A 23,474-nucleotide genomic window follows, 5' to 3' on the forward strand; every position below is an offset into this window, starting at 1 on the left:
TGTGTGTGTGTGTAGTTTGTGAAATTTATGTGAGAAATCTGTGATAACTGTAAAACTCACATTGCTAAAATGTTGTCATTTTTCCTTAAAATTTCTGTCTTTTAAGTTAATCTCAGAAGGGTTTAATAAATATTGTGCATCTTTCTTAAAAGTTTACAACTCTGCAGGGCGTGGTGGCTCACACCTGTAATCCTAGCACTTTGGGAGTCCGAGGCGGGCGGATCACGAGGTCAGGAGATCGAGACCATCCTGGCTAACACGGTGAAACCCCGTCTCTACTAAAATTACAAAAAATTAGCCGGGCGAGGTGGCGGCGCCTGTAGTCCCAGCTACTCGGGAGGCTGAGGCAGGAGAATGACGTGAACCCAGGAGAAGGAACTTTCAGTGAGCCAAGGTTGCGCCATCCTGGGCGACAGAGCGAGACTCCATGTCAAAAAAAAAAAAAAAAAATTTACAGCTCATGAAAAAAGTTTATGCAATATGTAAATTTGAAAAGTCCCATAGAAAGGTTAAGGATCAGCCAGGCTCAGTGGCTCACGCCTGTAATCCCAGCACTTTGGGAGGCCAAGGCGGGCGAATCACAAGGTCAGGAGATGGAGACCATCCTGGCCAACATGGAGAAACCCCGTCTCTACTAAAACTACAAAAATTAGCTGGGTGTGGTGGCGCGCGCCTATGGTCCCAGCTACTGGGGAGGCTGAGGCAGGAGAATTGCTTGAACCTGGGAGGCGGGGCTTGCAGTGAGTGGAGATCACACCACTGCACTCCAGCCTGGGTGACAGAGCAAGACTCCGTCTCCAAAAAAAAAAAAAAAAAAAAAAAGTTAGGTATTGAAACACTATTTTAGAAATATTTGATGAGGATTTTTTTGAAAATTACTCTGGGTGTTGGGAGTAGGAGACACATACCAAATAGTACATAGGCCATGCCCTCAGGGAGGTTGGAGTGGCACGTGGCTGTATCTAGCAGGCTCCTGTTGACTGGTGGGTTCAAGCAGTGAGTGCTTGTGATATGTTTAGTGCCCAGGACCTGCTCACTTGCTGGACCACACTTGACAATGTCGCTCCTTCCCTTCGCCTTCCCAGGGGTGTGGGAAACACACAGGCATGAAGAACGTGGCCCAGGCGGGAAATTAAAAGTTAATGTTTTCACTCAATTAATAGACATTTGGCTCTTTTTTGTGAGATTTTTCTTTTTTTCCTCTTCACAACACTCTTTTAGGTGTTGTGTAGAGTGACGGGAAGAGTGACTGTGCTTTTGCTTGAAGTGCAGTGGGCATGGCGGGAACTCTGCAGAGGTGCCTCTTCTATGAGGGTCTAGCAGGTGAAAATACTCATAGGATAGTGTCTGATGGCACTCAGAGACTGTTTATAATAGTTCATTTATGGGAGCTGCCGCCTTTCTCTACAAATTTGGAAGTTGTAAAGTAAGGTAGGTTTATGTCCTCTCTTGAAAGGGAAAAATTGTGTTATTTTGAAGGAGTGTTTGTTTTTAAATCCCGTATCACACTAGGTAGCCATTTATACAATTTGATTCATAGTTTCCTTGGCAGAAATTTGGAAATTTAAACTCTTTAAGCATTTTGTGTATAAAAATATGTAATGATAGAAAACAAGAGTTTAGAATAAAAGATAATTCACGTTGGAAAAAGTTTAGATTCATTCATTCCTTCATTCATTTTAAGCGGCGTCTTCTTCCACAGGACTCTAAGCTGCCTTCCTCGGTTCGCAGCACGCTTCTGGACCTGTTCGGCCAAATAGAAAGAGAGTTTGAAAACCTTTACATTGAAAACTTAGAATGTGAGTATCTCCTATTTTAATGTATTTTTATAGCTTTACCTATCCATAGGAATCTTTGAAAGTCAAATTTGGCCGGGCGCGGTGGCTCAAGCCTGTAATCCCAGCACTTTGGGAGGCCGAGACGGGCGGATCACGAGGTCAGGAGATCGAGACCATCCTGGCTAACACGGTGAAACCCCATCTCTACTAAAAACACAAAAACCTAGCCGGGCGAAGTGGCAGGTGCCTGTAGTCCCAGCTACTCGGGAGGCTGAGGCAGGAGAATGGCGCAAACCCGGGAGGCGGAGCTTCACACCACTGCACTCCAGCCTGGGTGACAGAGCAAGACTCCGTCTCCAAAAAAAAAAAAAAAAAAAAAAGAAAGTCAAATTTATGAATTGACATTCATCACTATATTAGTTTTCTGCTCTGCTGTAGCAAACTTAAACTTATTTTAGTGGCTTAAACTAACACAGATTTGTCATCTTGCAGTTCTGTGGGTCTGGTATGATTCCCACGAGGCTACAGTCGGGTGTTAGCCAAGCTCCAACCCCTCTGGAGGCTCCGGGGAGGAATGTTCCTGCGTATTTGGATTGTGACAGAATTCAGTTCTTTGCAATTTTAGGATGGAGGTCCGCGTGCTGCACTCCTTGCCTCCTGGCCCCTTCCCTCTTGCTGGAGTCCTGCTTGCTCTCTGACCCGCCCTCTGAAGGATTGGGCTCCAGGATTAGGCTCCAGGATAGTCCAAGGGCATCTCCCACTGCAGAGTCCTTGTGCCTGTGCTGGGTCCTGTTCACAGGTTATGGGCTTAAGGCACGGGCATCTTTGGGGGGTTCATCATCCTGCTTACTGCACTGACCAGTCCAAATTGTGATTTTATAAAAAGCACGTGGATCTTGGCCAGGCGTGGTGGCTCACGCCTGTAATCCCAGCACTTTGGGAGGCTGAGGCAGGTGGGTCACGAGGTCGGGAGATCCAGACCATCCTGGCTAACACAGTGAAACCCCATCTCTACTAAAAATACAAAAAATTTAGCCGGGCGTGGTGGCAGGTGCCTGTAGTCCCAGCTACTCAGGAGGCTGAGGCAGGAAAATGGCGTGAACCCAGGAGGTGGAGCTTGCAGTGAGCCGAGATGGCGCCACTGCACTCTAGCCTGGGTGACAGAGCGAGACTCTGTCTCAAAAAACAAAAATAAAAAGTAAAAAATAAAAAATACATGGATCTTATAATTTTCCCTACACCAAGTACACCATAAATTGAGAAAACATTGATTTACCTTTTTATTAACATACCATCATTTGAAAATTGATGCATATACTATATCTGACTTATTAAAGGCAAATCAAAACAATTTTGAATTAGCTTGGCTTTAATTTTTCTTTCTTTTTTTATTTTGGAAGTAATGCCCATATATGCTTAAAAATTTATCAAACAGTGTAAAAAGAAATCTACCATTACCCCTCAAGCCCATCACACTCTTCAAAGGAAGACATTTTCTGCATGTTTTTGCTTTTGGTTCTTTTGGTGGTTAGTCCTGTGGGCACCCACCACCACGCCTGGCTAATTTTTGTATGTTTAGTAGAGAAGGGGTTTTGCCATGTTGGCCAGGCTGGTCTTGAACTCCTGACCTCAAGTGATCTGCCTGCCTCGGCCTCCAAAATTGTTGGGATTACAGGCATGAGCTACTGTGTCCAGCCCAGAATAATGTTTTTAACTGTGCAGAATCAAGCACTATGGAAACTGTTGAAATGCAGGTGCTATCTTTGAGACCCTGATAGCAGTGTCTTCCACAGTGTAGCAAGTGTGTGAGCTTTTATTTTTGGAATGGTATCTCGAATGATTTCTTTAGTTTTTTGAGAACTCTATCAATTGTGATCTTGCTTATTAGAATATTATTCATGTCTTTGTTTATATAACACTAATATATAACATTTTTTCTGTGTGCAAGTTTTGGAATTGGTGAGTACACTTAAACATAAAAACATATTTTACATTTTTGAAAACTTTTTTCTTCCCAGTACGTAGAGAAATCGACACTCTTAATGAACGTTTAGCTGCTGAAGGACAAGCGATTGATGGAGCAGAGCTGAGTAAGGGCCAACTCAAAACAAAAGGTGAGGTGAATTCCCGTGAAAGTCTTGTCCTGCAGATTATGTATGTAGGATATTTGGAATTTAGTGAAGGACGCTGGCTGGTTTGCGTTTTGCTGTCAGCAAACCTTGAACTATCTAATTCAGGTGTGGGTCTAAGAGAATAAGGAGCTCGGTTCTTGTTCCTGTTCCGCCATGGCTCTGTGTCACTAGGGTCAGACGAGCGCTTCTGGGCCCCCTTTCTTCCTGTGCAAGACACAAGACCCATTTGCAAGGCTGTGAGTCTTTGATTGTGTGATTGTGTTTGATTGTCACTCTCTGTCCCTGCAGCCAGTCACAGCACCAGCCAGCTCTCCCAGAAACTGAAGACCACTTACAAGGCTTCCACCAGCAAGGTATGCAGGCCACTGGCTCTCCAGCCATCATGTGGTGGTTAAGGTGTGCAAATACTTACTTTAAGTCGCATATTTTCCAATTAGAAAGGCATAGTAGAAAAACATAAATGGTTTTAAGGGAAATTTAGTTTTTTAAAGGAATGTCCTGACTGGGCATGGTGGCTCATGCCTGTAATTCCAGTACTTTGGGAGGCCGAGGCGGGCGGATCACTTGAGGTCAGGAGTTTGAGACCAGCTTGGCCAACATGGCGAAACCCTGTCTCTACTAAAAATACAAAAATTAGCTGGACGTGGTGGCGGGTGCCTGCAATCCCAGCTACTTGAGAGGCTGAGGCATGAGAATCGCTTAAGCCTGGGAGGTGGAGGTTGCAATGAGCTGAGATTACACCACCACACTCTAGCCTGGGCAACAGAGTGAGACTGTGTCTCAAAAAGAATGTCAGTATGCAGGCATTTACACAGTAGCTTACCCTAGTACCCACAGGGGTTAATATATGATGTTTTAGTAAATATATTGTCTTTAGAGGGAATATATAATTTCTGTTGTTAATTGGCTTAATATAAAGGATCTGAATTTGGAGGAAGCTAATAAATAGGTACAAATTAGTGAAAATTATGTTCTGAGCTAAAGTTACATTTTAGTTCATTATGTTCTTTTCCTCAGTTTCCTAAGTGTGATCAGGAAGTGAAGGTCTGTCTCTGAGACAAATAGGGATGTTCATGGTGTTTTGTATTTTCTTAAAGTATCTCGTGCTGACCTTCTTAAAGTGGCAAAGGTTTAAATGTTTGGAAATTCATTTGTCTATGATGTATTACTACTATCAAGTGATATTTTGAGGTAATCTTGTATGCGTCTGTACTTTGGCATATTTCAAGGATACAAAAGATAAATTGAAATTTTCAGTGATCCTGCTATGATAGTGTAAGTAGTTCTTATTAGCTTTTTATTTTTCCAGTCTGTTTCCTTGAGTTTAAAGTTATTTAGCATGACATCTATAGTAAGATTAACTACAATTAATAGAGCAAATTCAGTCCTTCTGCCATTTGTCCTCATGTGATAGTCTTTGGTAATTCTTCATTATTCGAAAGAAAATCGGAAATTCCTGGTATTTTCTACTGTACTTTCCTTTGATAATATCTAGAATATAAGTTGCTAATTTATTTTTTTGGCCATGTAATATCTAGCTTATACTTATAAGTTTTGAACTTTTTAATAAATTAACTTGAAGCTTTTTCTTCATAATGAAGTGTGAAATTATGTTCTTCCTCATTTAATTTCTTGTTACATTATCTTGGATTATGTTGCTTTTTCTGGTGTGTAGAGTTGTATGTATACAATGTATGGTCTTGGAATTCCAAAACTTTCTCGTTATTACTGAATTAGAGGAAGAAATGATTATATAAAGTTGTCGTTTACCAAGAGCAGTAAAAAATAAGATTTGGACAAGGGTAAGGATATGTATAGTAATGCTTTGCTTTAAAAAATGTATTAGAGATATTGGCCGGGCACGGTGGCTCAAGCCTGTAATCCCAGCACTTTGGGAGGCCAAGGCGGGCGGATCATGAGGTCAGGAGATTGAGACCATCCTGGCTAACATGGTGAAATCCTGTCTCTACTAAAAATACAAAAAAATTAGCCAAATGTGGTGGCAGGCACCTGTAGTCCCAGCTACTCGGGAGGCTGAGGCAGGAGAATGGCATGAACCTGGGAGGCAGAGCTTGCAGTGAGCCAAGATGGCGCCGCTGCACTCCAGCCTGGGGGACAGAGCAAGACTCTGTCTCAAAAAAAAAAAAAAAAAAAGTATTAGAGATATTTCAAGCCCAGTCATTTTAGGTACTAGAAATTGATCTGAATTTATAAGAAGCATATTACTAATGATCTTTATAGTTTTTGCACACTGTCTGTACCCATTGTAAAAAATAACTATGAAAATATAAGACATCTGAAGATTGAAGAAATAATTTGGTAACAGTATATTCTGATTTGTACTACAGTGTGGATTCTTGGTACCAAAGCTAAGCACGAATGCGACAACAGAAAGGCTACACAGTCTAGATTTATTACTTTCCCTCCTTCTGACCCAGAGCCATGAAAAGCAAGTAGCGTGCCGGGTGGGATAGCAGGAACATAAAAGTGTGTTACGTGAATGCAGAAGAGGTTTTTCCCTTTTCTTGGTGGCTAATGAGATTTCTGATGCCTACATGGGAGGGAAGTGAGGCAGTCTAACCTGCAGCCCACTTTAAAGAAACTTATAAAAATCAGAAAGGGCTCTTTCCGCGAAGAAAGATACTTCTCAAAAATATTTACAGACATTTTCACAACAGTGCTTTAGATTGCGCCTCAGTTAAAATGATCTGGGATGACGGGCGTGAGCATCAATTTGCTGCTTCATTCTGCTGCTTTTCTGTTATGAACATTCCCTCTAAGTAATTCAGTCTGTTTTCGTGGGTCTCTTGGTAATGACGACTAAGTCAGCATTTTTAAGGAAAAAGAGTTAAGGTAATAGATGGTCAGAGTGTGGTGGGCATTTTGGAAGCAGCACATGAGAAAATATTTGAAAACGGCACATGATCTCCTGCACAGCTCCAGCAGCAGTGCAGTCAGAGCCTCCGGAAAGGAGCCACTCTGTTCTTACCCTGGGAATGCAGCAGGTGAAGAATGTAGCTCTAATAGTTTGTTTCTTATAATACTGTTATTAATGTTAGAAGTGGTGAGAGACTTGGAAAATGAAATTTACTACAATATTGTTATTAATGTTAGAAATGGTGAGAGACATGGAAAATGAAATTTACTACAATACTGTTATTAATGTTAGAAATGGTGAGAGACGTGGAAAGTGAAATTTACTATTATACTGTTATTTATGTTAGAAATGGTGAGAGACTTGGAAAATGAAATTTACCACAGCTTATTATGGTGGGAGGTTGTGTATGTCCTTTAATTTCACTCCCAGCTAAAATGTTATAATATTATTTAACATCTGAATGACACATTCTCTAAGCAAAAGCATTTCCCATGTGGTGGAGGCATAATTTTGCGGGATTGAATAGGATATAAGTGTTCAGAAAGAAAAGAGGATAGTGATGGGTTTGAGGTTGAACAAGTGCTTTTGCAATTCCCGTGACCAGTTCCAGTAGAAGTTCTTTCTGTTACTGCTGAAAATGTTGGCCTCTTCCTCAGCCTTTTGTGTCATTGTATCCGGCGAGAATAACTCGAGGGTGCAGACCCAAATCGATGTGACAGTGGGTTGTGCTTTCATGGCTTAGGAAGAATGAATTTGGATCTGTTTTTCAGGGCTGTGCCAAATCAGTGTTTAAAGCAAGTTGTGTAATGCCACTGATTTTTGTTTGTCACTTAATTTTTTTGTTTTATTCTGAAAAGTCTACATTATTCTGATTTACTTGACTGCTGGACAGCTGTTTTCTTACCCAAGAAAAATTTAAAAAGCAAACTCTGCAGAAATCGTTGGGTTGTTTTAGTTTCTTCCTCACTCACTTCATATTTTTCCTGACAAGAGGACATGAGAACTGTCTGCTGTGTGTGTCGTCACTCGACACGATGCCTTACTCTGGTCCGTGCTGTGTTTGCGTTGTCTCCTGCTGGGCTGAGCATGTCTGAAAGGCCAGGGGCCCACGGCCACGCTGCTCCACATCCTCATAGCTGGTGCCTGCTCTGAGCGAGCGCCGAGTCTTGGACAAACCGGCACACCTGTTAGTGTCACCTTTTGATTCCTTCCCACCACGGGCTATTTTCCACTTGATAATATGTGGTTGGTGTAAATTCTCAAAAACAGCGAAATGTGAACATGTACAGCGATCAGTGTCATTAGCTACAGTTAAGGGTTTATGATGTCCTTCCTGACTTTTTCGTGTCTGAGTGGCTAGCTAACAATTTCTTTTTTTAAGAATTTGGAAATTTTGTCTGATGGTTTGGGTTTGGGGGAGAGTGACCTGAAACACCTGAATCTACCCTTCTGCAGTGAGACCTTCCATGACTGGCTGTCAGACTGAGGTGGGGGAGCCTCCACAGGTTGCCGCGAGAGCTGTACGTGTTCTCTGTGATATGAGCTGAACCCACCACCCTTTCCACACAGGGCGTTTCAGCTCACACTTGCGCTGTGTTCCTTAATGCTTTAACAGTCTTAGTCAGTGATTTGTGCATTTTCCAGGATGTCTTTTTCATTTTCTCTTTCTTGACTTAGAAAAATTTACTTCAGTAAATTGTTTTATAAGACTCCTCATCTCGGTTTCAGATTGTCTCCAGCTTTAAGACCACGACATCGCGAGCTGCCTGCCAGCTCGTGAAGGAGTACATCGGCCACCGGGACGGCATCTGGGATGTCAGCGTGGCCAGGACACAGCCAGTGGTGCTCGGGACTGCGTCGGCCGGTGAGTTGCACACGGACCTGGCCAGTCTGCGGAAGCATGGCTGTGCCTGGTACCTGAGTGACGGACATTCACTTTTCTGTGACAGAGGAACCCTAGATGCAAACGTGTCCTGGAGGAGTCAGTGGAACCAACACATTAGCCCTTGGTGATGCTTAGTGCTGCGGCCTGCAGTCCTGCATTCCGTGGTCCCGTGGGTGGGTGTCCGACTGCACCCTGCATTCCGTGGTCTCGTGGGAGGGTGTCCGGCTGCACCCTGCATTCTGTGGTCCCATGGATAGATGTGCATCTGCACCCTACATTCCGTAGTCCCGTGGGTTGGTGTCCGGCTGCACCCTGCTTTCCGTAGTCCCGTGGGAGGGTGTCCGGCTGCACCCTGCTTTCTGTGGTCTCGTGGGAGGGTGTCCGGCTGCACCCTGCATTCTGTGGTCCCGTGGATAGATGTGCTTCTGCACCGTCTTTTCCAGGTCCCCGTGGGTAGGGCGTTGCAACTCATAGTGAACCAAGTATCTGAGGAAAAAATACTTGTTTGGAATTGATTTAACTTAAATATGTTGAGGAATCAGTATTCCAGTTATTCGTTTTCTTTTTTTTTTGAGATGGAGTCTTGCTCTGTCACCCAGGCTGGAGTGCAGTGGCGCAATCTCGGCTCACTGCAACCTCCGCCGCCTCCTGGGTTCAAGCAATTCTCCTGCCTCAGCCTCCCGAGTAGCTGGGACTACAGGCGCCTGCCACCACACCTGGCTAATTTTTTTTTTTTTTTTTGTATTTTTAGTAGAGGTGGGGTTTCACCGTGTTAGCCAGGATGGTCTCAATCTCATGACCTTGTGATCTGCCCGCCTTGGCCTCCCAAAGTGTTGGGATTACAGGCATGAGCCACCATGCCTGGCCCTCTTTTTCTTATCCATAGCCACGTGTGTTTCTGATTTGTAGATGTATTTGACTTTTTTTCCACAAGTGGAGTACAGCTGAGGGGCAGTGCTGTGGTACTCACTGAAAGTGAACACTACATGGGCACGTAGCCAGCAGTGGAGGCTGATGGCCTCCCCCAGCCGGAGTTTGCCCGCAGAGTCACAGGGGCAGAGTGTGGAAAGTGACCCTTTGTTTTCTCTAAAAAAAGATATTTTATGAAAGCTGTCTAAGGTGGTATAATACCCCTTCAGATAAAAATTGCTCATATTAAAAATGGTGCTCATTAAAAATGCCGTCCCAGCTTGTGAGACGTTAATCACTCACTGGACTCTGCTTTTTAGAGGCAGAAGTGAACGTGATAAACCACTTGATAAAAGAGAAAGTTCTTGCTTCTCTTTGAAACTGTTTTCATGGATGAGTGCCTTGGATTCTTTGGAAATCATAGTTTAAAAAACAGAATAGACGGGTCCTTTCTGATATTTCAGAAATTTCATTTGGCTAATTGGCGCTTATTTCTCAGATTTTTCCGTTAAATCTACTTAAAAAAGTAATGGCTATGGGAGAAGGGCCTGAAGATCCGAAGAAATGCTTATCTCAACAGTCATAACTGAATTTGGATGCTTTTTGAATTTGAACGCTGGATGTTCTGGAACATTTTAATACTTTAATAAACTAATGAAACTGTGATGGAAACGACCTCTGTCTGTAATTTTCCAGCATGATGCAGCCAGCCTGATAGTAAAGTAGGAAATCGAGTCTCTGGTTGTCCATTAGCTGACTTCATGGCCTCAGACAGGTCACAGCTTCTCCCATTTGGGAAATGTTTTCTTTGATCAGTTGAAGTCTACAGAGTAATAGAATCAAAGGCACAAGAGATATCAGTGGTAGTGTAACTTCCCATTTTTAGAGTAGTTGTCTTATTCTTTCATTTGAAAAACTGTAAACTGATGATAGCTAAGTTCCGACTTCTTCATTTCCATCTTGCAGATCACACGGCTTTGCTGTGGAGCATAGAGACAGGGAAGTGCCTAGTCAAGTACGCAGGCCACGTGGGCTCAGGTAAGCACTGCCTAAGGAGTGCCGTAGCCAGAGGCCGTTGCCTCCTCCAGTGTGTTTTTAAAATCATGCATGGTAAAGCCCGCTGCTACTTCGTAGGAAGCTTTACTGTTTCGGTTGTCAAGGGACAGTGTGGTTTGTTCAGAGACTGGGATAACTCTGTGTCTTGAGCTTGTATGGGCTCAATAACAGGGAAAAGCTTAACTCCCTAAACAATGTAAATATCGTCTTAGTCTACATTTTATTTAATGTTGTATATAAACCATATGTAGGAAATTTTGTAACTGAAATGTGTGCATTATTTATCACAAAGTATCTGTTTTAGAGATTTACTTTTGATGTAGTGATAACTTGGATGTATTCAATAAAGGATACTCCATGAATGTGCTTGCGTGCCTGTAGTTAATGCTGTCCACGTAGTTAATGCTGTCCACGTAGCTCTTTTCTGCCTTTTCACTTAGAGCTGTGTGTGTACCAGTTTCCTGACCAGCTTTCGTTTCTGTTTCCTCTCGCACGTGGTATGTGGTTCCTTCCCCCGCAGTGCCCTCTTCACCTGCTCACTCGCCCTCCCTCACACCCTCCACACTGCCAGGCTGAGAGGTGGCATCACCTGTGTGCACAGAGGGACAGGTGTGGGTGGGGCCCGTGGCTCTGTGCACCTGTTTGCCCATCCCCAGGGCCCTGATGAGCTACAGACCCCTCCCCTCCCCTTTCACAGGACCTCCTCTCCTTCGGCCATTCCTGCTGTCGCCGTGTCTTCTCTTTCTTGCCCTGGACTTTTCCTCTTAGCATGTAGACAGGCTGGCACCTTTCCCGTGTTTGACGCCCTCCTCCGTGCCGCCTTCTTACCTGTCTTCCTCCCCTGGCATCCCACAGACTGGCTGGGGTGCCACAGTGTCATCTACAGTTTTCTAGCAGTGCCTGGTGTGTGTGTGATCGGTGCTCAAATGTAGAGCAAAATGCTGTTACAGGAACAAGCGCTGTATGTTTTCCTCATTCAAATTTCCTCTTCAAAAACGTTAAAAAAATTAAATATATATGCATAGGCTAAAAACTTAAGACTTGAAAGTCGAAATGACTCCTCGATCCCTGGGCTGCAGAATGGATGTTGTGTTAGCAGGCATGAAATAACATTCATCTTGTACATCTCCATCAGAGCTCTTGGGTGAGCAGGTGCATTGTCAATGAGCCAGTTGTATTTTGAAAGTTGTAGGTCTCATTGGTAGGCTTAAAATACTCAGTCAACAATGCTGCCATCAGATGTGCTGTCATCCATGCTTTGTTGTTCCATTTATGGAGGACAGGTAGAGGAGATGTAGCATGATTCTTAAGGGCCCTAGGAGTTTTGGAATGGCAAGTGAGCACTGACTTCAGCTGAAAGTCACCAGCCACTTTCGCCCCTAACAACAGTCAGCCTGTCCCTTGAAGTTTCAAAGGCATGGATGTCTCCTCTCTAGCTATGAAAGTACTAGACGGCATATTCTTCCAATATAAGGCTGTTTGTTTGCATTCAAAACCTGTTGTTAGAGTAACCATCTTCACCAGTGAGCTCAGCTGGATCTTCTGGAGAACTTGCAGCTTCTCCGTCAGCACTTGCTGCTTCACTTTGTACTTATATGTTGTGGAGACGGCATCTTAAACCTCATAAACAACTCTGCCAGCTTCCAGCTTTTCTTCCGTAGCTCCATCACCTCTGTCATCCCTCATGGAACTGAAGAGAGCCAGGGCCCTGCTCTGGATTAGGCTTCGGCAAAAGGGAATGTTGCGGCTGGTTTAATCAATTCCAGCCACTCCAACTTCCTGTGTATTGGCGTGCTTATCATTTGTGTGTTCACTGGAAGAGTGCTTTTACTTTCCTTCAAGAACTTTCCCTTTGCATTCAGAACTTGGCTGTCTGGTGCAAGATGCCCAGCTTTCAGCCTGTCTCAGCTTTTGACTTGCCTTCCTCACTAAGCTGAATCATTTATAGCTTTTGATTTAAAGGGAGCGATGTGCAACTCTTTCTTTCATTGGAATACTTAGAGGCCATTGTAGGGTTATGAATTGGCCTAATTTTAGTATTGCTTTGTCTCAGGGAGTAGAGAGGCCTGAGCAGAGGGAGAGATGAGAGAAAGGCTGGTTGGTGGAGCAGTCGTAACTCCCACAACATTTATTGAGTAAGTTTGTGGTCTTATGTGGGTGTGGTTTGTGCCCCCCCCCAAAATGACAATGGTATCATCAGAGATCACAGGTCACTATTAACAGATACAATAATTATGCAAAAATCCAAGGTCAAGGTGCTGGCAAAAATAAATTTAAAAAAAAAATGAAAAAGTTTGAAATATTGCAAGAATTACCAACATGTGTCACAGAGACATGACGTGAACACATGCTGTTGGGAAAATGGTGGCAATTAGGTCTTCGACACAGGGTTGCCACAAACCCTCAATTTGTAAAAAATCCAATACCTACAAAGCACAATAAAGTGAAGGGTAATAAAACGGGGTATGCCTGCATCCACACACAGGCGAGTACATACACGCATAGTCATTTCTGTTCTCTAGAGAGGATTTAATTTTCCCCTGGCCAGCAGATAGAGTGGATGGCAAGCCTTGATTGACTTAAGGGTTGGTGGTCGGTGGGTTTCAGGCTTTAGGGGCTGTGCTGTTCTTCTCGCTCTCCCTTGTTCTAAGGGAGTTGTCCTTCAAGGATGTGCCTTCACAGGCCCCGAGCTTTAGTTTCATCTGCCGGTACTCTCTGCGTTAGCTCTCAGAGGCTGCTTTCTGCTTGGTGTCCACCCTCATGCCCAGTTTAGGTGCTGTCAGTGCCTGGGGGAGGCGAGCAGCTGGCCTGCTCCTTCTGGGCTGCCTCTCCTGAGGGATCCAGCCTCAGCTCCCGTCGCAGCCCGTCACCTCTGGACTGCACCCTTGCCCCGGCTGGTCTCTGTGCCTTGAGGGAGTGCGTCAGGTAGGGGGGCCTCCAGTGCTTCCCTCTGGGGCCTCTGGGCTTCCGTGATGACTTAAAGCCTTTTGTTTATTTTTTGCTGTTTATCTGCAGCTTTTATAATTAATCCCAGTAGGGGTTTGAGTGGATCCATAGCGGCTGCCTTGTCCCAGCAGGAAGAAGTCTCTTCCTGTTCTTGTGCCTGGCTTGTTTTTTGTTGGCTTTCCATTCTTCACGCAGGTTAATTTGACCTTCCTGTGTTCACCCACTCACCGTCACCATCTGCTCTTCTGGCCTCCAGTATTTGGTGTCTGTTTCTTCGCTCATCGTCTTTTTAGTTCTTTCTTTGTGGGTCTGTGCCTGTTTCTTCCAGGATGCCTCCTGCATTTAGAGAGGTGTCAGAGGGGAGAAGACGCCTGTGTTTCTGGCACACTGTCGTGTTGCGTGTGTCTCTCCTCTTCCTCCTGGGGACTTGTGTTTACGTTTTTCCACTAGGGGATTTTTTTGGTTTTTTTTAGACGGAGTCTCACTCTGTCACCCAGGCTGGAGTGCAGTGGTGCGATCTCCCTTCGCTGCAACCTCCGCCTCCTATGTTGAAACGATTCTCCTGCTTCAGCCTCCCGAGTGGCTGGGATTACAGGTGCCTGCCACCATGCCTGGCTAAATTTTGTATTTTTTTAAAATTTATTTTTAATTAATTTATTTTTTGAGACAGAGTCTCGCTCTGTTGCCAGGCTGGAGTGCGGTGGTGTGATCTCAGCTCACCGCAACTTCCGCATCCTGGGTTCAAATGATTCTCCTCCTTCAGCCTCCCGAGTAGCTGGGACTACAGGCACGTGCCACTACGCCTAGCTAAGTTTTGTATTTTTAGTAGAGATGGGGTTTCACCATGTTGGCCAGGCTGGTCTTGAACTTCCAACCTCAGGCGATCCGCCGGCCTCAGTCTCCCAAAGTACTGGGATTACAGGCGTGAGCCACTGTGCCCGGCCTGGGATGTTTTGATCTCTTAAGTTGACCTAACTAAAGGGAGTGGTGGGGCTGGTGGGAGTTGAACCAGTACAACTCTACAAGGAGGTGGTTTGACCCTGAATCACACTCTGCCTCTTTCCTCTTGGGTCCTCTGAGCAAAATGCCCAGGGGCAGACTCCCCCTTCTGTCCCCCAGGAGGGGAAAACCAGTGAGGGTCCCAGTTTTGCTGTGTCTGCGCCTCTCAGAGGCAGAGGTGACGCTGGTGGTAGAGGTTGTTGTCCCCTTTGTTCTTCTCTCTTTAGATTTCAGCTTAAATTTTATGACAGTTACATGTGCACGTGATGGAAAGAGCCAGTGTCTTAGACACTGGATGAAGGGTAGCCGTGACTGGCATCCCCATTTCTGCTCCCCTCATGGCTGCTGTGGATTGGGTCAGGTGCCCAGGGGTTCTGCTGCCACGCCTTTAAATCATGGCTCACAGTGCTGCCCTGGCCTTCTTGCTCCAACCCGCCTGTTGACCGTCCACTGTGGAAGGTGACCGGGGGTGATTGAGCTCTCTCGAGGACCTCATTACACCAGGCGTGGTTTCCATCCTCACCCCAACATGATTCTGTGCCGATTTTGTAAGATCTGGGGTCAGTTTTCACATTATTATGCCTGTGTGAGCAGTGCTGTGAAGAAGCTGCCTCCACAGCTCCCATCACCATGTGCCTGCCCTCTGCCTCCTTCTGTGGCGCGGTGTCTTCCACCCACTCCTCACGGTGGCCCACCTTCATTTGTGATGAGCTGAAGGCTGGGAGAGACATAATAAAGTGAAAATTGATCATCGATCTTACCAAAATTTCTCATCGAAATTGGAAGCGTTAATACTATTTATTAGTGGTTCTAGTGATAATTTGGTTTTAGCTCCATTGAGTGCTTAAGTTTATTGCTTGTAAGTGTACACAGTTTCCACCAGTGGCTTTTGCCACAGTTGTCTGTGTTTTAATATTAATAATGAGGCTATCTTCTAGCATTTTTCATTTAGTTACTTAGAAAAATATAATTCTGATGGTATAGCTAGCAACATTTTGTTAAGGAGATCACCTTTTCAGATTTGGTAAAGTTTCCTGTATGTTCTATGTTAGGGACATGCATTTTCTTTACAAGGGATGGAAATAAGGGTTGGTGTCCCCACAGTGACATGAGTCAGCTCTTTGCTCTGCTGACTGGTGCCGACTGACGTAGCTCACCCCATCCCAATCCCTGTCGTTTGCTTCGGGAAGATCCCAGGTGGGCAGTGTGGGCTCCAGACGAGGTCAGACCTGTGGAGTCGGGCTCTGTGTTCAGTGCTGACATTTATGTGCGTGCTTGTGGTTCTGCTGACCACATGTCAAGCTCTTCTGTCTACATTCAAGACAGGAGCAAGGGGGAAGGTGAAGTGCCAGGGTCTCATGCTCCTTTTTCAAGAAAATGATAGCTTCCTCAGACCTCTGGCCGGGCGCAGTGGCTCACACCTGTAATCCCAGCACTTTTGGAGGCCGAGGCGGGCAGGAGTTTGAGACCAGCCTGGACAACATGGCAAGACTCTGTTTCTACTAAAAACACAAAAGACCCTGTCTCTACTAAAAATACAAAGAAACCCCAAACTAGTCAGGTATGGTGGTACATTCTTGTGGTCACATTCTTGTGGTCCCAGCTACTTGGGAGGCTAAGGTGGGAGGATCACCTGAGTCTCGAAGGTGAAAGCTGTAGCGAGCTGAGATCGCACCACTGCACTCCAGCCTAGGCCACCAGAGTGAGATTCTGTGTCACCAAAAAAAAAAAAAAAAAAAAAAGACCTCTGCCAAATACCCCTTTTGTAAGGAGAGTGGGAGGACATCATAACCTGCGTAACCCAGTCCTGATTCATTCTCTGAGGCTGGCAGAGGTTATACTTTCTGGGGCCTGGGGTCTCTACTAGTCACAGAACAGATTGGGGTCCTTAGGCTGGGAAGGAAGGTGGGTGGGGTGGGGCTTGTGTAACAAATGGTGTCTGCCACACTATAATTTGTCTTCACCTGTTGTCATAATTATGTTTTCTTTTTTTTAATTCTGATTTATTTTTAGCTGAAAATGACATCCTTGTCTATAAAAAGAACTAGATGATGAATATCCTTTTCCTGGGTCCTAAACTGGGGTGATTTGGTGGTTCGTACCTTAGTTGTTTTTATTGTGCCTCTGTTCTAATTCACACATTTATGTATAGTTTAACTGAGTGGAGGATCTAATGTTGAACTCATAGTTCTTTTAATGTTGACTTTGAAATACACGCTATAGCTAATAAATGTTGATAATATGTTTTTGTCACTTTAAACCTGTTTTTATCATATTTTTATTTTGCAGTAAATTCTATCAAATTTCATCCCTCAGAGCAGTTGGCTCTCACTGGTATGTTGATTTTTTTTCTTTATTGAACAAAATGATAGATGGTCTTAAAACAACTATAAATATTCCTTTCTTATCGTAGCAGAATAATCCATGGTTTTTATGAAAGTTAATCTTTAGTAGACATTTTATGAATTAAATGAGAAATAGATAAAGGAAAATACATTGAGCAGTACTTTCTAGAGATAGTAGTGGATAAGCAGTTGGTTTCATTGTGAGATGAAGATGGCTTCACGGTCTTCTTGAAGCCTTTCTGTACGGTATCGGCATGTTTGTTGTTCCCCGTGTGGTTCCTGTGGATGGAGCTCCTCGAGGCCCTGTGATTACCGTTGTGTTCCTTTAGATTGTATGCATCTGATATGGAGAAATGAGAAAGGTAGCACAGAGACACGGCAGGTTGCCAGAGTCAGCAGTTTTACTTCTTTCTGGGTAATTTACCTAACCCGTGGTAGCTTGGATTTGCCATAATTTCAGAGTGGTTTTAAAAACGTGCCTTCCTTGGTTGCTTTTGGAGGGTAGCCTTACAGTACTGAGGACTTTTCCTATGAGATTGTCAGACCCCCACAGATCCCCGTGATAAGTCAGGGACGTTGGTGATGATCTCGAAGGATGTGTGTAGGCTTTCCGTAGACCAGAGGTCCTTAGCGCTTTTTCTGTAAAGGAATAAGCAGTGAATATTTTCATCTTTGTGGGACATTCAGGCTCTGTCGCCAGTACTGAGTTCTGCTCTTGCAGCGTAAAAGCAGCAGACAGTGCACTGATGAGTGGACATGGCTGTGTCCAGCAACTTTATTCACAAAAGTGGGCGGCTGCCTGGGTTTCGCCTATGGGCCAGATTGTGCTGACCCAGGGATAGAACACCGAGGTTGAGATGACTGGCAGCTTCACGCAGGTGGAGTTGTTTAAGAAGGAGCCCCAGTGACGAGTACTTCCAGTGTGTGATGCAGCGAGTCACGCGGTTTGGTCAGAGTTTTTATGTGAGAGAGAAATGTGGTGGGAGGGTTAGACTGAGAGTCATTTTGAGCAGACCCAGACCACATAGCTGACTTTCACCTTCATACGTGTGTGAAGACTAAAGCAGACGGAGTTTACACCTTACGAAGTTGGCGGTTTGTGGGATGATTGGAAAGGGGGCAAGGAGACTGGTGGCAGTTAGATGTGTTCAGATTCAAACCAAAGGGCTTGAAAAGAGGGTGGCACCAGACACATCCAGGAACTGACAAAGACTTGGAAACATGAGGTAATGAGCATAGAGAGGGGAGAGTTAGACTAGGAAATGTGAAGTAATGGGGATAGAGAGGAGAGTTAGACTTGGAAACATGAGGTAATGGGCATGGAGAGGAGAAAGTTAGACTGGGAAATGTGAGATAATGGGGATAGAGAGGAGAGTTACACCGGGAAACGTGAGGTAACAGGCATGGAGAGAGGAGAGTTAGACTGGGAAACGTGAGGTAATGGGGATAGAGAGGAGAGTTAGATGGGAAACGAGGTAATGGGCATGGAGAGGGGAGAGTTAGATGGGAAACGTGAGGTAATGAGCATGGAGAGGAAGGTTAGACTAGGAAACATGAGGTAATGGGGATAGAGAGGAGGGTTAGACTGGGAAACGTGAGGTAACGAGCATGGAGAGGGGAGAGTTAGACTGGGATTGGGCATGATGTTGATCTGAGGAGGAGTTGCAAGTCCGGGCAGTACATTTATTTGCATGAAACGTGCTGTGTCAGCTCAGAGCAGCTCCTTTAGGGAAGTTGGGTGGCAGTGAAGAGAAGATGGCAGCCAGCCTGCCTCCCGTGTGTGGATGAGATGTGGCCATGCTGGTGTCCGAGGCCTGTTCTGTGCCCCACAGTGCTGTACTTTTGTCTTTCCAATCCTCAATAAAAGCGTTTCCTCGCAAACTGGCTGCTGAAAACAGAGCGGGACGGGAGCCGCACACATAAGGAGTGCTGATAGGTGCCTGGCCCATTGAAAGGCCGCATCTGTGTTGAATGGATGGAGATGAGTGTCGCTTTCCCGAACATCTCAGAGTTGATCGCAGCTCTGAGTTCTGATATGATAGGATTTCTTAGAGGTTAGATAGATGGAGAGGAAAATCTACTATTTGTACATTTTCTCTGAACTTCCAGGACTTTCTGTGCTAGAATGAAAGGTGAAATAGTTTTTTAAGTGATCATTATTTCCTCAATTTTGGACATGTACTCTATTCTCAATAGCATTATGCAGTCTCAGAAAAGAGTTATTTAAGTAAAAAGTACATTCATCTCACTAAGTGGTCACTAAGCCGGAAAGGTCTGACTGCTGCTGCTCAGCCAGAGTGGCGGTGAAGAGCGCATTTTACCATGGTCTGTGCCTTGGGTAATTTTCCCCGATTTCTCTCTTCAGCTTCTGGAGATCAGACTGCTCATATCTGGAGATACGCGGTGCAGCTGCCGACACCCCAGCCTGTTGCTGACACTAGTGTAAGCACCTTTCCTTACCTGCGAGTGTGTAGGATGCTGATGTCTGCGCATCTGAGAATCCATTTATAATAACTGTCATGGACCGAATGTTTGTGTCCCCCCAAGTTCAGCGTTGAAGCCCTCACCCCCTGTATGGTCGAATTTGGAGATGGGGCCTCTAAGGAAGTAGTTAAGGTTCAGTGAGTTTGTATGAGGTCCTCATAAGAGGAGACGGTGGAGAGCTCGCCTGTGTTCTCAGTCTCTCTGTCACTCTCTGTGTCATGTAAGGGCAGAGTCAGAGGGTGGCTGTCTGTAAGGACGAGCCTGCACCAGAACCTGAATTGGCTTGATCTTGGACTTCCAGCCTCCAGAACTGTGAGAAAATGTTGTTTTTTATAAATCACCCAGTCTGTGGTATTTTGTTATGGCAGCCAGAGCAAACTAAGACAGATTTTAGTACCACAAAGTGGGGGGCTGCTAAAGAAATGCCTGAAAATGTGGACATGGCTTTGGAGCTGGGAATGGGTAGATGCTGCAGGCGTTTTCAGGTACCTGCTGGAGAAAGCCTCCATGACTGTGAAGGGCTTGTTGGTAGAAATACGGACATTGAAGATGGCTCGGGTGAAGGCTCAGAGAGGAAAGGGGAGAGCTGGAGAGAAAGCTTTTAGTGTCTTAGAGAATGCAAGTATCATAGACAGAATGTTGTGGAAAAGTGGATGTTGAAGGCTCTTCTGCTGAGGCCTCAGAGGCGGTGAGGGACAGGTTACGGGGAACTGGAAGAAAGTGATCCTCATTACAAAATGGCCGAGGACTTGGCTGAGCCGAGATCTTGTGAATGAAATGTTAAAGGTGCAGCCTGGTTGCTCTCCTTGCTTGTAATAAAGTGCTAAAGGTCGGAGATACTCTGAAAGAGTTGTTACGGGAAAGGGGATGACAAGATTCGGGAAATTTCCAGCCTATGCCTGTTACAAAAAAAAAGAGAAAGCCGGTTCCGAAGAGAACATGCAGGGTTTGTCTGAACAGCCAGTTGACGTGGAGGTGAGTGTGGGTGGGAGCCACGGCTTTAAGCACCCACTGCAGCAGGATCCAGGACTGGAGATGGGATTATACCCAGAGACTCCGCCAGCTCAAACCAGAGGGGACATGGTGGGGACAGAATGAAGGAAGGTGTCAGACTGCTGGGATTCCACAGCACAGAAACCAGCGCTGCCTGGGCAAGAACCTTTACAACCCTTCAAGATGAGGGAAGAACGCCCCTGAAGGTGATTCTGAGGTTGGTAGGGCTGCAGCTGTCACCGCAGTTCCCAGGACAAGGGCCTGTTTCTTCCTTGGTTTCGAAGTGTGGGGGCCTCCTTGGTTTCAGGGCCAGGCTGCCGTGGTCCAGTGTTGTGGGGGTGGGGCTGCCAGGCTTAGCCAAGGGGGTGACGCCCCTGCCCCAGCATACTTGGAGGGTGGCGCATCCAGCCCAAGAGGGGCTCTCTGGAGCCTGAAGAGCTTATGGAGTTTGCCTTGCAGGGTTTTGGACTTGCTTGGACCCCGCCACCCTTTCCCTGTTGCCTCTTTCTCTTTTGGAAAGGGAACGTCTGTCCCGTGCCTGCCCTACTGTTGTATTTTGGGAACACGTAACTCGTTTGGGTTCCGTGGTTTACGGCTGGAGGGGAGCTCAGCTTCAGGGTGGGCGAATCGCACCCTGAGTCTCACCCATTCCTGATTCAGGTGATGTTTTGTTGAGACTTGGGACTTCACACCTTAGCACTGATGCTGGAATAAGACTTCTGGGGCTGTTGGGATGGGACGACTGTATTTGCCATGCAAGAAGGACATGAATTTGGGGGAGGCCAGGGACAGGATGTTCTCAACTGAATGTCTCTGTCCCCCAGAAATCTGTGTTGAAGCCCTAACCCCCAGTGTGGCTGTATTTGGAGATGGGGCCTCTAAGGAAGAGGTTAAAGCAAAATGAGGTAGTGGAGGGGCTGCCCTGATCCCATAGGATGAGTGTGTCAGAAGAGACATCAGACACTCACCCTTATGGCCGCCCTTGTGTGCGCACGCTCTCTCTCTCCCCCTCTCCCCATTTCTCCGTTTGTTTTGTTTTGTTTTGTTTTGTTTTTTGAGATGGAGTCTCGCTCTGTTGCCCAAGCTAGAGTGCAGTGGCATGATCTTGGCTCACTGCAACCTCTGCCTCCCAGGTTCAAGGGATTCTCCTGCCTCAGCCTCCCGAACAGCCAGGACTACAGGTGTGTGCTACCACACCCAGCTGATTTTTGTATTTTTAGTAGAGACGGAGTTTCACCATGTTGGTCAGATGGTCTCGATCTCTTGACCTCATGATCCCCCCTCTTTGGCCTCCCAAAGTGCTGGGATTACAGGCGTGAGCCACCGTGCCCAGCCTCTCTATGCTAATATTAATAGAAGAGCCCCTGTGGGCATGCTGCAGGATGGCAGTGCTACACACCGGAAGGGGGCCTCACCAGAAGCTGCACTGGTTGACACCTTCGTCATGGACTTAGAGTCTCCAGAACTGGAAAATAACTAATTTCTGTTGTTGAAGCCTCTTGGCCTGTAGTCTTATGTTTTGGTGGCCTGTGCTGACTGAGACAGCTCCTAGAAAGACGCTCCTTTACCTCTGTATGCATGCATCTGCTCCAGTCTTCCTTTCTACAGATAGTGAACGTTTATCATCACTCTTACAGTTTACGTTTGGATCCTGTTTCTTACTGTTTCGTCTGTTTAATATTAGACATCTGGTGTATCTTTCACGGACTTTTATCATCACATCAGCTAATGGCCTGTATGACATCAATTTTATGTGGTTCAAATTTAAACATAGATAACAAAAGATGTTGTGTATTGAGAAGAATGAATTCATGTATTTATACCATAAATTTGTAAAATTCTTCACTTACTGTTTGCCTTGCGCTGTCTGTGGTAGCCCAGCACCCTATGTTTATGATCACAAAGAGGCCTGAATGTTTCTCTGAGTGCAGTTATCTCCCTAGTTTCAGTGACCGGCTAAACGTTAGTGGCGTGATCTTCCCGCATGCTCAGCCCTCACTGTGCGCCTGAACAGGTGGGAACAGCGCCAGGCAGACAGCATAGATGATGTACACGTCTAGAAGTTTTCATTTTGTATTGGGGTGTGATTGTTGCAAAGATAAGAGTAATCTAGTTTTGATATTTTCATCTTGGAATATTCCTTGAGTTTTCTGCTTTGTGAACATTCTAAACTGTTCTACGCGGAGACAGTTAAGCAGTTAATAAATTACAGTGATAAATGAGTTTTCTTCAGTCCTAATAAAGGTTCTAATAGTTCATTTTTAACTGAATGTATTATGTATTAACATAGTTTTGTTCTCTTTGTGGAATTGCCAGACTATTCATTATGTAGTGCATAACACTGTCCACTAACATGCACATTTAGTGATGAAACAAGTGAAATGTGCGCTGATGGTGGGCGTGGTGGAGAGGTGAGGAGGGTGAGCATTGATGCTCAGGAAATTCAAAGGAGTTAGTGTATGAATTGTTTTCCAAATAAGAAGGATATCAATTTTATCAGAGGGAAGATTCATGTACAGTACTTATATTAAAAACACCTAATAGTTCACTTAGAATGTTCACTTAATTTTATTTTCTTCTTTACTTTGCTTGTGTTGGGTGAGTGCACTTCTCATGTTGATAGTTGCCACCTCAAGATTTGGGGCTGGTGCTGGGGGCTCTGAGTTAAAGACGAACCTCTGTGATGTGCCGTGACTTGAGCTGTCCTGGGAGCATTGCACTCACAGAGTTGTGTTGGGCCCTCCCTAAAAAAGAGGAGGCAGTGCAGCCTGTGGATGGCCAGGTCCCTGCAGAAATGGCGTGGGAGGTTCCTTCCAGCACTGCTGGATGAAATGAGGCTCCTTAGGTGGAAAGCAGTTTTGTTTTCTGAAGCTTTTGCCAGCCCGTCTTGACTCTGATTTGCTTAGCAGTTTTCATTTTAAATTTTAACACAAACCCTAATCTGTTAAAATCTGTATTCATCTTGAATCATTATAGCTTTTGGACAGATGTCTTGTGTTTTAAAATTTGCATCTGCGAGTTTTGCTTGACATCCACAGTGTTGATAAGTGTTTGGGTGGCATAGTGGAA

General features: G+C 45.2%; 1 protein-coding gene across 3 annotated transcripts in view; it reads left to right on the plus strand.

Moving 5' to 3' along the window:
* WDR37 (WD repeat domain 37) overlaps positions 1–23,474 on the plus strand; it is an 86,399-nt gene that overhangs the window by 31,954 nt on the left and 30,971 nt on the right. For all 3 annotated transcript variants that reach the window (XM_011991561.1, XM_011991559.1, XM_011991560.1), the window contains exons 3-9: positions 1,703–1,799; positions 3,797–3,892; positions 4,199–4,263; positions 8,517–8,652; positions 10,549–10,620; positions 16,873–16,917; positions 19,294–19,370. In XM_011991561.1, the coding sequence (XP_011846951.1) occupies positions 1,703–1,799; positions 3,797–3,892; positions 4,199–4,263; positions 8,517–8,652; positions 10,549–10,620; positions 16,873–16,917; positions 19,294–19,370 (588 nt within the window). The remainder of the gene's footprint in view (positions 1–1,702; positions 1,800–3,796; positions 3,893–4,198; positions 4,264–8,516; positions 8,653–10,548; positions 10,621–16,872; positions 16,918–19,293; positions 19,371–23,474) is intronic.

This window comes from Mandrillus leucophaeus, unplaced genomic scaffold (genome assembly GCF_000951045.1).
Source record: "Mandrillus leucophaeus isolate KB7577 unplaced genomic scaffold, Mleu.le_1.0 Scaffold399, whole genome shotgun sequence".
Classification (NCBI taxonomy): domain Eukaryota; kingdom Metazoa; phylum Chordata; class Mammalia; order Primates; family Cercopithecidae; genus Mandrillus; species Mandrillus leucophaeus.